The sequence below is a fragment of the Notothenia rossii genome (genome assembly GCF_949606895.1).
Source record: "Notothenia rossii genome assembly, chromosome: 6".
In the NCBI taxonomy this organism is placed as follows: domain Eukaryota; kingdom Metazoa; phylum Chordata; class Actinopteri; order Perciformes; family Nototheniidae; genus Notothenia; species Notothenia rossii.
The window spans coordinates 16,018,137-16,033,781 of NC_136909.1; the positions used below are offsets into that span (position 1 = coordinate 16,018,137).

A 15,645-nucleotide genomic window follows, 5' to 3' on the forward strand; every position below is an offset into this window, starting at 1 on the left:
GCTTGTTTGAAACCACAGGGGCTACACGGTGCGATTAGGGCCATCAGCGGCCTGCATGTGACCCTTCAGTCCGGCCCCCATTGTTTCCCACTTCAGGCTTAATGCCTTTTTTTCAAAATGGTAACAACTCGCCCGCAGAAGGACGTGCGCACGGCTATTTAAAAAAGCCAAACACATGCTCATAAAATGTTATTATTCACGGTTTTACCAAATCATTCTGCGCTGTATGTGTTATAAATAAGATCGTTGTTGATGTTCCAGATATGGAGTCATTAGAGTAATTAGCTAAGTAGCTGAATTTGAATGGTTGGGGTCGGTGCTCTCAGGGGCGCCTCATTATGCAGGCGCATTGAAAGAAAGCAGTGGGGGGCAAATGGGTGGTTAAGGGCTCGAACAAAAAGAGGGGCAGGGTCTATGAGGCGGGCAAGGATTCAAATTCTAAGTGGAAAGATGTCCCCATTGTCAGTGGGGTATATAGCAAGCAGAGAGAGGGAGAGTTGGCACAACAGAAAAGCTGCCTGCTATCCATCGGTGAAGATCCAAAGGGCCGGATTTAGAAATCGCCATGGCCTCCTCGCGATGCATTTGGATTTCTCTATTTCTTCTATCGGGGGTGACACGTTTCTTTGGAGTATTTAGCCGCCCAGTAGACACGCTGGAATTTCATAAAACTGCAGATGAATCCGGAACAACTTTACGCGCAGACGTGTTGAGGCGGTGGAGGCGCGGGGTGGCGGAGACGTACCGGGAGCGGTGCGCGGAGCGGGCGGCCCCTTGGCTGGAAAACACACAGTCAGCTCCCGAGGATAATGCCACACTGTTGCAGCTCCGTGCTCTACCCTTAACCCCTGGAGCATCCCATGGCCTGGTTTTCCCAGGAAAATCCCTTTTCAGCTTTGTGCGTTCGGTTTATCACTGCTGTCAAGAAGGACGGGACTGCAGGAGCGTAAAAGGAATTCAAGGTCGACTGAGAGGAGGTAAGACAAAGTAGATCCAGCTCAAACGCATGTCTTGTCAAAGCCTACTTTAGAACTGAAAGTGTTGGTCCTGCTTTGCTGCAGAGCTCGATAAGAAAAAGTAGAGATCAGGTTGGTTTTCATGTGTTTTACTTCCACAAATGGTTAGTCAATTAATTATTACAAATATGGTGGGAAATGGTGCATTCAGGATTAAACTATAGGCCCGTAGACACTCACCATCAAGAGGGTCATAAAGGCAACCAGTGGTGAAACGTTCTTCAACTGCAAAAACTTTACTTGTTGATTGTATTTGTTGAGTATTGTCGTATTGACACATGCTCATCAGATTTGGGCTGAAGATATTCTCAATATCTTTGCTCAATAAAAGTATTGACATTTGTCTTCAAATTCACTAAATTCTCTCTACACCTTGTGTTAACATGCAGCATTGAGAGGGTCAGCAGGGGACAAGTTGCAACATCAAACTGGCATATAATTCATATGTTGTGTTCAAAAAGTGACACTGTGGGAATGTCACCATTGCAGAAGTGAAAGCGGATGTGCTTGAAAAGCAGCTCGAAGGACATTAATGGCTCCATGAATGCATCTGTATAGAAGACGATGTTATCTACATACAAATGAGTCTTAGCTGGCTTAATGTCCTCTCAGAGAGGTGTGGAGACATCCTGCTGACAGATTAACATGGTGTTAGGAGTGAAAACATCACCTCTGTGGTGTAAATCTCACTCTGATCCCTGGGATTTATTAAAATGGAGCCTGACATGAGTGTATGTGCTGCTCTGTGACATGAAATACTCTTAAACTTCTCAGTGACTGACTCCCTCTCCTCCTCCTCCTCCTCCTCCTCAGGCACAAATGTGGAGTTTTTCTTCACCAGGGAGATTTTATCGTTGTCGGTCATCAGAGCCGAGCTTCACCTCCAACTATCCAACCCACAACACCTGGACATCCATCCTGTGCTTCCATCATTGGCAAAGCGAGGCCTTAATACAAGGTAAACATGATCCAGAGGTCTAAGAAAATATAGAACTTGTGGAGTGATATTATGTTTTTTGATACTATGACGATTTCCAAACACTGCAGACTCAAAACAAACCAACATGCAAAGAAGAGTGGATCCTTTGTATGCCCTCTTAAGATATTCCTAAGAGGTTGGAGGATCTATAATTCATCTATGAAAATCCTAGACTTTTGATTGCATATAAATTAAACCGTACTGAGATTTACGCATAGTGGTCTGCTATTTATACTATGATAGTTTTCCTAAAATAATATACATGTTGAATGGAAACTTGATTGTACTGTATATTCATTTTTTTGTTCATACACAGCCCTCTTTCACCATCTCACCACGACCTTTAAAAGTCACACTGACTGTTTGTCTCTGGAAGTCAGGCCTGGTTGTAACTTTGTTGTCTCTCGCCTCCTTCAGGTACAGTTTGTGGTCTCGGGGCAACACGGTGGACCTGAGGGTGGATCTGCTCTTCCTCTTCCAGAGTCTTCAGGAGGCGGCAGGTGGTGCTGGAGGGGGTCCAAGCCTGGTGAACATGCGGCGGGTGGTGTTCTCTTCCAGGGGGTATGCACCAGGAGAAAAGCCCACTTCTGGTGCACAGCAGGACACGGCTGGTGATGTGTGGGGGGAGGGGGCCGGCAGCACACGGCCTGCCCTGGAGCGGAGCCTCGTCCTGGGCTGCAGTCAGGCTGGGTCGGGGGTGTCCTGTGGGACGGGCGGTGTTCACCCCTCACACACACCTTTCATGGCTCTGTACTACAGATGAAGTCAAACTGAAGTTTAAAAAACTCTATTTTCGGACTAAGAGACATGCAGAGTCAAAGCTCACGAGGACATTATGCACTTCAATGTCAAATATGTTAATTTATTAATGTTATTTCTTGCTAAATATATATGTAAATAGTGGATATGATACACTGTAACTGAGTCATACTTTGGTTATTAAAGCTCAATCTAACAATGGCTTGTTGTTACAAAAGTGTCTGTTTGTGGGCATGAAACAGTCTACTTTGTTCAGCTGTGTTCCCCTTGTGGATATTCTGGTCCCAACACATGTTAGATATGAAGGTTTATTTCAAGAGGTTTTCACAGGTGGTGGAAAAACAACACCTGGACAAACAGAGGGCCTGTGCATGTGCTGTGACCACTACATGTGTCAGGAAATATTGTTACTTTTAGATCTAAGCTCAAAAAGTTTGTTAAATACCCAAAGTAAGGTAAGTTGAGTGGAAAAACAGCAGCACCACATTCTGATAAAATAGCACATTTATTAAAAAGAGACAGCATTTCCCATTTTGCAGATATATGCCACATCAGAGTAAGATCAGGGGTCTCGGATACATTTCTCAGTCCACCTGCTGCTGCTGCTGCCTATAGCCCCCCCAGAGGGGCGTTTATTCGTCCAGCACATGTATATCTATACAGTAGAACTCATTGTTAAGCGCACACTCACTGTCTCACACACTCGCACTGTGTGAACGTGGCTGTCAGACCTCATTGTGTGTGTGGTCTGCTGCCTGGACGATGGACACGTTGGCAGATGTTTTGCTGTTCAAATTTGTCTCAGTTTAAAATCATTTCACATGTTCAGTTGCTTTTTAAAATGAGGAAGAAAAAAAAGGAGAAATAACAACAGGCCTGATATGTTCATCTCAAACAAATTAACATTAATTACACTTTTTTTTTTTTTTTTTTTTAAAGGAACATTTCAAGGAGTTGGGAATCATGGCCAGGGACTGCTTTACCAATGAGAGAAACAATAGGTTGAATGGAAATGAAAAACCTTTAGCGTCAGATAAGGACACAGAGAGCTTTGATGTAATGGCGGCTATTCTTTGGTTCTCATGTGAATAAAACAGAGCAGATCTTCATTCCACTCTAGTTCATTCAATACAGAGGTGTTTTAACAAGAACAGGTTCGAAAATGGTTGACGAGGAACTAAAAAAAATGTGTTGGAGATACTTTTCAGTTTTAACTAAACTTTTTTTCTGCCTGGCTTTGCTACTATAAAAGTTAACTAGTTATAATTATTATTCTGAGACTTCTGTCGTTTGTGTGGAATGAAAATCTAGCCCAGTAAAGTGTGTTTTAACAGAAGAGGGAAACAAAAGGAGGCTAACTTGATGCAAGCCAACAAAAGAGCAACCGCAAGGCAAATGATGGTAAAGCACAATGTATTCAATAATTCAAGGCAACAAAGACATACACACACAAAAATGACATGATTTTAAAATACATGAGGCAGTGCAAAATGTCACACCAATAAAATATCAAGTTTTAAAAACTCAAAACAAAACAGATCCTGAGGAAAAAATTCAAACATACAGATCCAAGCGTATTGTAAAATATCTCCAGATCAGCCCTACTCTGATTTAAATTATATATAATAGAATGGAAGATCCCATATTTTCAGACACAATCTCATTTATTTGACTGACAGTCAGTTCATCCGGCTGCCCGTTAAATCTTCTTTAAACTGTACCAACAACCGTTCTCCCCAGAAGAAAGGCCACAAAGTCTTCCTAAAAAAAAAAAAAAAACTAACACCTCAGCAACAACACAAAAGTGATGAGAACAAAATGGTTGTCACACGATCAAATGTGTGATTTTTGTACTTTATATACACACGCAACTGTGTAGACTTGTAGAGGAACAGAACACGGTGACTTTGGTGCTGAACTAAATGAAATGTTTGCATCTTTCAGTAGAAAAATGAAGTGAAATAAGGTGAAATATGAGTTAAGTTTACAACTTCAAAAAGGAAAGAAAAACAACAAAAATCCCAAATTGCCAACAGCTGACCAAAAATGTTCTGACGCCAACTTCTGGCTCACCATCAATCAAAATGAGAAGGAGAATCGAGGAGTGAGGAGGGATCCACAACACCTGAATTATTAACCGTTTTCAAGTACTGCATATGGCAACAGCAATACTAGCAAGGGGGTGTCGGGGGACATTTAAGACGCATTAGTGAAACAGGTAAAGTTACAAAATTGTCCTTGAAGTAGAGCTAAGCACTTAAGGGAGGTAACTAGATACATAAATAGGAGGGTTCACAACACTACTCCACTAAAAATGGAGAACAAAGCTGCTTTTCATCCTGCATGGAAAGCAAAACAAGGATATCATTTTTCAAAAGCTGAGAAAACACAGACGAAGTGGACTGATAATGTGGCCATTTAAAAAAGGAAAAAGGGTTGAAGATAAAGATTTGTCCCCAGTTCAATCAATTAAAAAAAGGACCAGAAGCTCAATTGCACTCAAAAGTTGACACTGAATTAACAAAATGGTAAGAATTTTGGAGACACTTTAAACGAGAAATAAAAAAATGTGTTTGCCTTTTCACTGACTGCAGGTGGTTCCACACAGAGCAACTTTTGGGCTATATGAAATAAGTGCATTGACTAGCACAGAGTTTATTATATTAACATGGAGCTGCCTGTTCTCTACGTTTAAAAAAAACACGGAGGACTGAAGAAGTCCATGGCCAAACTCAACACAGCATTCGGTTTGAAGTCAAAAACCCAAATTTATGACAAAGAGAGATTACAACCAGCCCTCCAGTTAGCCACTGATGTAAAATGTGGCAAAACACAATTTCTCCAAATCAGTTCAATGTTGGGGTAATGTTTGTCCTTATATACCTTTTAACTAATTTACCAAAGAGGCTTCACAAAATGGTATTATGAAAGCTATTTAACAAATTAAAAAAACAGGCCACAGTTTTTGTTTTTTCTGAGAAAATAAAAAATACATTCTTTGGTGAAACAAAAAAAGGCAGGCATGCAAAATAAATGACTTCAGAGAAAAGGCGAAGCTCACAGTAAATGCAGAGATCTGAAGACCCCCACTCACTTGAGCTACAGCGTTTTACAGCATAAACTTAGACTCTGGTGTCTCTTACTGACATTTTTTTATTCCACGTTCGGACTTTCTAATGTGTTAACGTTAAAAATGAATTCTTGCCAGAAAACAGGACTTAATTATGATAACTTTTGAGGAACACCTTTAATGGCTCTAAATATGTATTTGGTGGAACGATGCAAAGTAAGTCATGCTTCACCACACGTCAACAACAGATTTGTGTAACCCAACCTAAATGTATGCAAAAAGGCAGGCTGATTTAGACAGCAAATAATTCCACCCACTGCAGAGCTGGCTCAACGCCTAATTCTTACTCCAACAACTTATGGCAAGTAAATGATGGCACGTCAACAAAGGACCAACTAGATCTGAGTGGAAAGACGTAAACATTTTGAGAAAAATGGGAGCCTCTCAAATGCCAACTGTGTTACCTCTTACCTATTCTATTTAACCAATTTCTAAGCAGCACCATTTCCAATTTGATGTGTGACCAGATGCGTGTTAAACAGAGTGTGCTTCCTTGCTACACCCAGTACAAAAACGATGCTTTTTAGCTTATAAAACGGGCCCAGACAAATCCCTCCTGAGCATCTCTTAGCTGCTGAAATGTGGTTTCAAACCGTGTAGACTGGCATCTGTAAATCCTGCACGATCTCTGAGTGGAAATGATTAACATTGTTCAAAAGTGTCAGCAGAAGTGGATGCGAGACACATTCACGAAGAAGCGCACAGCACACACTTCCAACATTTCCTTTTCTTCCGGTAGAATTGGACAGCAGCCATTGCTCCACGGCGAAGTGGCGTCCCGAAAAGTTATTGTCTCTTATTGTCCTACGTCGTCCAGATTTTCTCCAAGCTCTCTCCCTGTGTGTATGCCTTTACCTGTTCTGCAGATGACCCCCCCCCCCCCAAACCCCCACCCTCCTTCTCCCCCTCCATAGTCTCTTGCCGTCTTGTCTGTTTGACGCCCCCTCCACCGATAGTTGTAGCTCACAGCCGACAGAGGCAGAACAGTGTGGGGATGAAGACCCCGAACGCCACCAGGATGGGGAACATGAGGCTGCTGTTGTCTGCGGCGTATGGGTTTGGTGTTCGGGGGCCGGACTGGACCCTGGGCTTGGAACCTCCAGGAATCTTTTTCTTCCCACCTTCCTCGCCTGGCTCACTTTCCTCCTCTTCTTCCTCCTCCTCCTCAGGCTTCTCCAAGCCAGGGTGCGGCTGAAGTTTGGGCACATCTGTCCAGAAAATAAAAAGGGTGAGGGGAAGTCCAAAATAACAGATATTTTTCAGAGCCACTTTTGGTATCAGGTCCATTTCTCTTTTGTCTTACACTGCAGAGAGGACATCCTTAGTGTTGGCATTAACGGACATCATTTTCTATGCAAAACTTTCTGGATTATTTTGTTGGCAACCAAACCGATGGACAGAAGCGCTTGTCAATTGTACATTGTTTTGCGATGGGTTAAATATGGGGACTGAGGCCATTTTAGAATAGTGGGAAATGTGTAGGATATCCCGAACTGGTAGTAATTCTCTCTGACCAATCAGTGGTCTGCAGTGTTTTAACTCATCCTCAGCTTGCTTTTAACCTTCATCAAACAGTACCAAAAAAGTACCAGTCTGATCCACATCTCTTGCTAATGGACAACCTATAAGTAGAGCTGCATCTTACCAAGCAGTGGAAATGCAGCATTAAGTCCTCAACGTCTGTACTAAAATGAATACATCTGGTTGGACAATGTAATGTACTTAAATACAAATGTTTGAAGAATATGTTTGTCTCATTACTCACCGTCTGATGTCCCCTTCATTACATAGAGAGCGCAGACCTTGGGGTTGTCATAATAACCCTGAAACACAGAATAACAGATGTAAGAAAATGAAAAGTAATTGAATACCACACAGCTTGTTTCTAACAATGATCCATAAGGTTTTTCGCTTTCAAGAAACAACAAAGTAAAGGCCTGAGCACCCTTATCTAAGTAATGTGTTCACTTTGACACAATCTATAGAAAGGCTTCCTCTCTTGCCTTTTCTTCTGAATGTATCTCACACTGTGAAATAAGAATCAACATTTGGTGTGGACAATGCAGTGAACAATGCAAAACAAAAAACGCCTGTGCTTGAGCGATGCTGTCTATTTATTGTTGGAATAATGTCCTTTTGCAGGAAGAGCGGACAGCGTGTCCTGGACAAAATGCACAGAGAGCAATGGCGCACAATAAAATAAAATAGGGAAAATCAGGTCACTGCAGAAAAAGCATTTTTTGAAGTATGCCACCCTGCACATTTAGATGTTCTACTAACCCAGAGACAGAAACTTTCATTTGCAGAACCCAAAGCTTGAAGGGAAATCTAATAATATACGCATTTCTGCGGCCTGCAGCAGGTTCCCAAGAAACAGAATAAAAAAAAAAGAGAAGAACAAAGGTAATGTACTCCTATATTCGAATTAAAGGTGCAACTATGTGTCAAATAAAGGCTGACAAGATCTTTCCAAATTAAAGTCTTTCTGTGGCAATAAATATATATAACATGTTTTTTTCTGTGGGCAATTGATAAAGTATATTGAATCTAATCTTGGGTGTTTTTGTCTATTTTTACAGCAGGACAAATCAAACTAAAGATCATCCACTCAAAAATACTTCCCTCCCCTTGACATAGATTTCCGGTCAATACAGAGTTATGTAAACAGCCCAGGCGTACAGTGTGACATGGAGATGAATTGATGGCTAGGAGGACAACAAGGGAAGCGCAATATGCATCACGAGATGGGAGGAACCAAATCATAAACTCAATCACTCCTGAAGTCCCAGGGCAGGAGCTGCTGGATATATTACCACTGAGTAAAATGTGACAACATAATCACGAACCTCTTTTCAAAGATAGCAATAGATAAGAGGGCATTTCACTTATTTATAGATAAGACCAAAATCCTCAATTCAGCTCCATCTGGATTTGTCAATAAAAACGAAATATACTTAAATGCTGCCATGAGGACTAGTTCCTTATTCATTTAATTGTTATCATTGGATAATTAAAGGTGTGGTAGGTAAGTTTGAGAAACCGGCTCGAGATACACCTTTTGTTATATTCCATGGAATACTCTTAACATCCCGATAGCAATGAATATCTTAAGAAAACAAATCTGTGGAAGCCGTAGTACTGTAAAAAGCACGACCAATCATCTGAGCCGGCCCGGCTAAAATAACTGGATGGCCTACCTGCCTGTCAGCCTTCCATCTGCACAAGCTTATCCCGTGCCCTCATTGGTCATGTGCGCGTTAATGTGTGTTGGAGGAGGGGCTCTGTAAGGAAGTGGCAGATTTGTTCCGGTTGTGTATTTTCAAATTCTAGCGCACTCGAGCTGGTTTCTCAAAAATTACCTGCCTCACCTTTAAGACTTATTTTTTATTTCTCAAAAATTGCACCACTTACCAACAGCTCATGCTTCTTAATATATATGTGTGCATATGTTTCTCTTCTGTTTTAACCTGCTTGAATATATGAAATGTATCTGAAAACGTCAGGCGTTTAGTGCTCGATGTACTAAAGCCTTTCCTAAATCACAGTAAACGGCAATCTTGTCTATGAAGAATGGAAACAAAGGCAAGCAACCACTGGATGGGTAAATAGCTGAATAATGAAACTGGTATAAATAGTGGCACAAAGATTGATGAGTGCTAGAGAGAATAGTTATAGTTGCACTACCTGACAGGTTAACAGATAAAGGGCAGCCAGATGTGAGGCTGTTTTAAGTCATTTGCATGGCCCACACACACTCAGACCGGCTGTCAGCAGCCCTTTCAGACATGGAGCTCATTATGTAAATGTCCCGTTGATTTTACATGTCGGGCTGCAGTCCCTTAGCCATACAGGTTATGAGGATGGTTTTATCTAACACATCTGAAATGAATGCCATCACACTAAAAAAGAGCAGTTGGGGGAAATTCTCCAAATTGTAACTTATTAACTTCACTATCGCGTTTGTCCAACATACTGAAAAACTACAAGCTGTTGTTGCACACATGCTGGTTTTTATACAGATTAAACAAACAAGATACCATGTTTGTAATTTGTGTGTTTGAGAGTTGCTGGTAGCAGATATTGTTATCTATGGAAAGAGCTCAGTTAGCTGTTTACACTACCTATGTCACCATGAGCTAACCTGCTGCTGGAGGTAGCTTCATATTTAACAGACAGGAAAGATGCTTCAATCATGTCATCTATCTTTTAGAAATAATTGTATTCCCTAAATTGTCCAACTATTGCTTTAAATCTTGTCCCTAGATATGTTCTTATTATAACTGGAGTTCTTTTTATTACTAGATTGTCTTTGATTGAAGTCATTTCAATATAAAAATCACATTATTTGTTCTTTCTGACCTTTCATCAAGCAATGCTGCCGATCATGTTGAGAATATAAGTTAATAATTGAACAAATTGACCCCCACCCCCCTTTAAACATGTTGGGTGTTGGCTTGAATAAAGTCTTATTTATAATATTATATTCGTTATCAAAACTCTTGAGAATGCCATCTTTTTTTTTTAAATATAATGTGACTTATATATTTAGTTCTGTTCATCAACTGAAAGAAATTGACTAGATGACATTATATTTATGCCACACCAAACGAGTGTCTTCATTTTGACTTGAAATACTGCATTTTAAATGACTATCTTACTTTGTGAAAGGCTGACAAAACCAGTAAATCAACCATTTAAGTTTATTATAGATTAGTGGAAATGGAATACACTTCCAAATGACCCGTTCCTGTTTAACCTGCCAGGCCTGTTTGAACTTGTAAAACGACTCACAACTGGGGTCATCATACTGCTGTTCACAAGAGTCATTGTAAAATAAACAAACTGACACTCCCTTGTGACCTTCACTGGAGTCAAGAAATGTCTCATCCAATCCAAACAAAAACAGCTCACCTTTACGAACTCTGCAGTGAGCTTGCCGTTGAAAGTGGAGACCTCTCCTTGTACGCTCAGTTTACCACGTCTAATAGAGAAGGGTACTATTTCATCGTGAGCCGTACTGTGGCCCACACGCTCGAAGATGTCCAGGTCCTTCACCACCACATGGCCGTTTAGACGGACGTCAAACACCTAGGAAAAACATTTTCCCAAGTCAGGAAGGAAACACACAGCTTAATCATTTGGCCATCAATAGAGTAAAGTTAGTCAACTGAAACTGTAGCTCGACTAGTATTCAAGGTTTTTCACCTTCAAAGTAATGTCAAAACAAATAGGGCTTTATCTCAGCAAACATTTTGACAGGTGTGAATAATAAATAAATAACAGATTAGTGACATTCAGCTACTTCAGTTTCAGGGTCCTAGTATTGCATGCAGGCTCGCTGCCATGCCTTACAGAGACTACTAAACAATAGAGCCATTATTAATGTGGATAGGAACACCTGCACTCTTCCTATCTCAAGTTTTATTGTCAATTCAATGGCCCCATTTGATCCGACCACCCATGTAATTTCACTTATGCCTAATGTGGCTTCTTTTCAATACATGATTGACACCTCCCTCACTCCTGTGAAGGTTGGACAAATTACACCTAATCCTTTTGAGTACAGGGGTGTGACAAAACTCTCAGCCTTGAAATTCACCTGATATTTCACAATTGAGTCTTAAATGTTTATAAATACTTACATAAACTGCATTATTATCCATCTACAGAAAAAATACTTTAAGGACTAATTGATCATCTAAATCTTTGGCACTTGTTAATCTGTTAATTTATCGTTGCATCTTATATTGAAATGTATAAAACTGAAAATAATAACAGGCCTTCAAAGGTTCAATGCATACCTTTTCCATTCAAACTGTGCAGATGAAAATGACAAATGTATTAAACACAAAACAAACCGATTCATTTATTCCCATACCTTTTGCTGTGACTGGGCAAAGTAAACTTCAGCATACTTCATTACTAGTATATAGTCTCCTTCGTCACGAATGGGGATCTCATATCCAAAAGTGTCCTCATTGTAGCGCTCTGTCTGATACAGAATCTGGTCCTCTGGACTGGAGCGCAGTATTGGCAGGCGCAACCCATAATCAGACGCTACAAAAAGAAGAATTGCATCAGTGTTATAGTGCACTTTGATCACGAAGTCACATTAATATCTGTATAACTGGAAAACGGATCATGTTTTAAGTCAAGCATAGCACCACATTGTGCAAGCCCTGACCTTTTCATGCACTCAATGAAACACAGTGCCCTTCTGTCTCAAATGGCAAGTTACCACACTGTGTTCCCTTAAACTTGCATTCATAGGATTTCAGCTTAATAACTGGAGCTAGGAATGACTCTCTGCAGTCAATATCATATCATCACCTGCTTCCTCTCCATGCTGAGAGGGGCGGAGCGTACTCCTTTATGCTGACTCCTCGTTAGTTTGTGGTTATTTGCGGAAGCCAGACCATGCAGAGGTTTCTATTAGACATTTTTGTTTCGGAGGAACATATTTTACCTTCACAATGTCATTCTAAGCAACACCTTTACAGGTGAAGCACAGCAAAACAAGCATACCTATATTAGCAGTTAACACCAACTAACCTTTGCCAAGTTTCCCTTCCAATGGGTCCTTCTTGAAGTGAATACCGTGCACGTCTACATGCGATTCACCCCCGGAATTCACAGCCCAGATCACCCGGTCGGCCAGGCTGAGGCCCCCGCCGTCCGCCCCGCACGGCTCCGCCAGTAGCGACAGGACCGCTGCAACCAGCCCGGCGACGAGCTGCGCCGTGACCCGCTGCATTGCCCCTCACAGCCCGGTCCTGGACACGGAGAAAGACAGTGTCGGTATCCGCTTGCCTGCAGCATAGACTCATCAAGGAAGTAATCCTTCCACATTTAACATTAACCACATAAGGTTAGCTAGCGTAAAGAGCTAGCAAGCTTGTCTTGATGACATGCAACATGATATCTGAGTTAGCCAGCATGCTAACGTTAACAGTACCAATACCGGCTGTAGCACACACACACAAAGAAACCTATAAAACAACGCTGAATATACAAACAAGTATCTGATCTTATTGTTAACAAAATCATGATTTACCAGCTTTGATTTTAATTGGATAAACTACAATAAAATTATTCATTCGCAGCGATAACCGTGAATCGGTTAGGCTAGCTAGCTACCCTACCTGTCTAACCAGAAATACTTATGTGAAACCCCAGCTCATCAAATATCTCTCACCTTCCCCTTCCACAAATGCCTTGATCCTCTCCTGTTCCAATGTGTGAAATTATCTCTTCTGTTACAGTCTCACCAGGAGCCTGGACACTGTAAGGTAACTTTACGGTGTGCAGATATTCTCAGTTGCTGGTGGCAACAGCCTGCTACACTGACTTTCATTCAATGTGTGCATCCGACCAGCATTTGCTCTGTAGCATCAACTGCAAGTCAAGCCCCCAGGAAGTGCGCCGGACTTTTAAAGCAGGTTTTCGTAGTGGCCAAATGGCGGAACTACAACTTCCGTATCAGTCAGTGACGTCCAAATAACTTTATCCCATTGACTTACATTGGGAAATAGACGTCTTTAAATTAGTGGATGATTTTTCCTTAGCTTAATACATGACCCGGTAGGAACAATTGTATTGACCTCTTTTGAATCATTAGAGTCTTGCATTTTTAAAAGGCGTTTAAAGCCAAACACATTGTTATTTCTCCTTCCCATTAATTTGACTGAGCAGAGAGCTGGAGATCGGAGACGGGGTTTAAGGGAAAGCTAAACTGCGCATGCTCTATGGGCCGACATACGGGTACTTTTGCTCTCGAGATGCAGGCCATATGGGCTTCAGGCGCCACTGAGAAACTCATAGGATTGAACGGAGTCCCGCCTCCAACGCTGTATCCACTTCTCTTTTTATGCATCTATGCTGCAAGTGTACAGTAGGCGGAGCAGTGCTACCTAACCTGAGCTTTCCCATGACCGATGAGTGACACGGACTCTGTCCAATCACATCCTCCTGCTAAGATTTCCTGAACCATTAAAACATAATCATATCACAGCCCAATTACGTCTTAGTGAATTATACAAATGACGACTTAAGGGCTTTAATAGAGAAATGCATTTGATGTAACTTGCACGGTGGTATACAAATATATTTATATATAATAACATTGATCGACAGAAGCGTAAAGACTGAAACCCCCTGTGTCTTTTTTTCACGTCAAGCCATGATTTGATGAGTTAAAAGCCCTGAGTTTAGCCTCTCAGGCAGCATCGTCATCAATTGTGTGCACAATCCCTTCAAGCAAATAATAAGAGACTAAACAACGAAAAACAACGTTTACATAGTGTATCTAAATTAGATTAATAAAACATGTTGAATACAATTTAAAAAAATGAAGAACTAATGCCAGGACCAAACACTTACTGAACGTAATGAAACCACCACCATATGCAAATAAAGATAATAAGAAAGGTATTTTACAGTGTCTTTTACATTTGTAATTCAATTATTCATAGTCGTCTTACGTTGTAGCAAAGTCCTTGCCTTTGCACCGAAATTAAATAATCAACCTAAATTTGACTATTCCTAGTCGGTTACCAGTTCTTCTCTCACTGGCAACCAAAGGTCAAATATATTCAATGATATATTTCCTACAATATTATTTGAGTGACTGAAAAGCATAAATAGGTATTTCGTTGTAAATATAGAACCACAATAATACCATGGATGTATAACAAGAACACGGGTTCTTTAAGAAATATTCACGCCCCCCTTCTTCCGGTATGGTATGGTCCGGCCCTTGTCCAATCACAAGAGTCCAACGCAGCGCGCACCCGGTCCACTTCCACTCCAGATATGACCAGCCAGTAATGAATGAAGAAAGTTGCTATGGCAACAGGAATACCTCGATGCCTCGATGCATGTGTGACCGCAGGTCTTCTTCCTCTGTGACGCTGCTTGGCGCAGCGCACCTGCTATTTAAATGGAGGTGTCAAATCTGCTCCCTCCCCTCCGCTTCTCCCTTGTGGCTGCAGCCTGGCGTGGCAGCGTAAATTGTTTAGCGTGGCAGCTCGCGCATCACACTCTCTACCAGACAGGTAAAGCATCTTGCATTCTGTCATTTATTCATGGCGACAAGCAACACCCGGCTTGACACTACTGTCTTAGCGCAGCTGACGTTCGGTGCTTTTGAGGAGGATTTGCTCCGCCGGAGGCTCCCTGGTTTTGAAGTGTTGCAACTATTGGTGAGTTGCCGTTGTCTGCCGTTTTCTCACCTTCAGCTTGGTTCCTCTGGTGTATTGACTGTCATTCATGTCCCAGTGGGATTGTTGAGTCTCTCTCTCCCTTCCTTGTGGGCTCTGTGGCTGCGACTGGCCACACAGGCTGGTATGTATGAGTTCCCCCATAGATAACTTTTCATTTAATAAACTTAAGTATTCAGTCATTTTAAACCTCTTTCCAGGGGTGCTGTAAACATTCTCCTTTCTTGGTGGGCTTTCGCACCGAGCTGTGGTGTCATAAAATTGACCGGCCCTGACTACTCCGTGTTGGACTGTCACCAGGGCCGTTTTGAGATCACGGAATAGCAAGGACACTTATTGTTTTAGTTGATTCATTTTGATTATCTGTTTGTTTTGTGCATCTAATGTTTTGAGTACATTTATAGTATTTTGTTAATTGTGTCATTTTATTTATTTTCTTTTGTTAACGTTTGGTTTAATAGTTTACTATTTTTTGTCGTTTACGTTTATTTAGATTAGGTTTATTTGAGTTGTTTTCCTTTTTGTTTATCTTTCTCCAACCGA

At 41.3% G+C, this 15,645-nt stretch overlaps 2 protein-coding genes across 2 annotated transcripts; one reads left to right on the top strand and one right to left on the bottom strand.

The window, feature by feature from the left end:
• Window positions 1–94: 94 nt before the first annotated feature.
• On the top strand, window positions 95–2,955 carry LOC307045041 (uncharacterized protein). The gene is made up of 3 exons (XM_079690511.1): window positions 95–977; window positions 1,830–1,974; window positions 2,413–2,955. The coding sequence occupies exons 1-3, from the start codon at window positions 566–568 to the stop codon at window positions 2,756–2,758; spliced, it is 903 nt and encodes a 300-aa protein (XP_079546637.1). The 5' UTR covers window positions 95–565; the 3' UTR covers window positions 2,759–2,955.
• A 1,195-nt stretch (window positions 2,956–4,150) lies between these two features.
• On the bottom strand, window positions 4,151–13,264 carry mlec (malectin). Its single transcript, XM_079690810.1, has 6 exons — window positions 13,080–13,264; window positions 12,437–12,657; window positions 11,763–11,941; window positions 10,796–10,972; window positions 7,650–7,707; window positions 4,151–7,092 (listed from the first exon to the last, which is right to left on the bottom strand). The coding sequence occupies exons 2-6, from the start codon at window positions 12,636–12,638 to the stop codon at window positions 6,848–6,850; spliced, it is 861 nt and encodes a 286-aa protein (XP_079546936.1). The 5' UTR covers window positions 12,639–12,657; window positions 13,080–13,264; the 3' UTR covers window positions 4,151–6,847.
• Window positions 13,265–15,645: the final 2,381 nt, after the last annotated feature.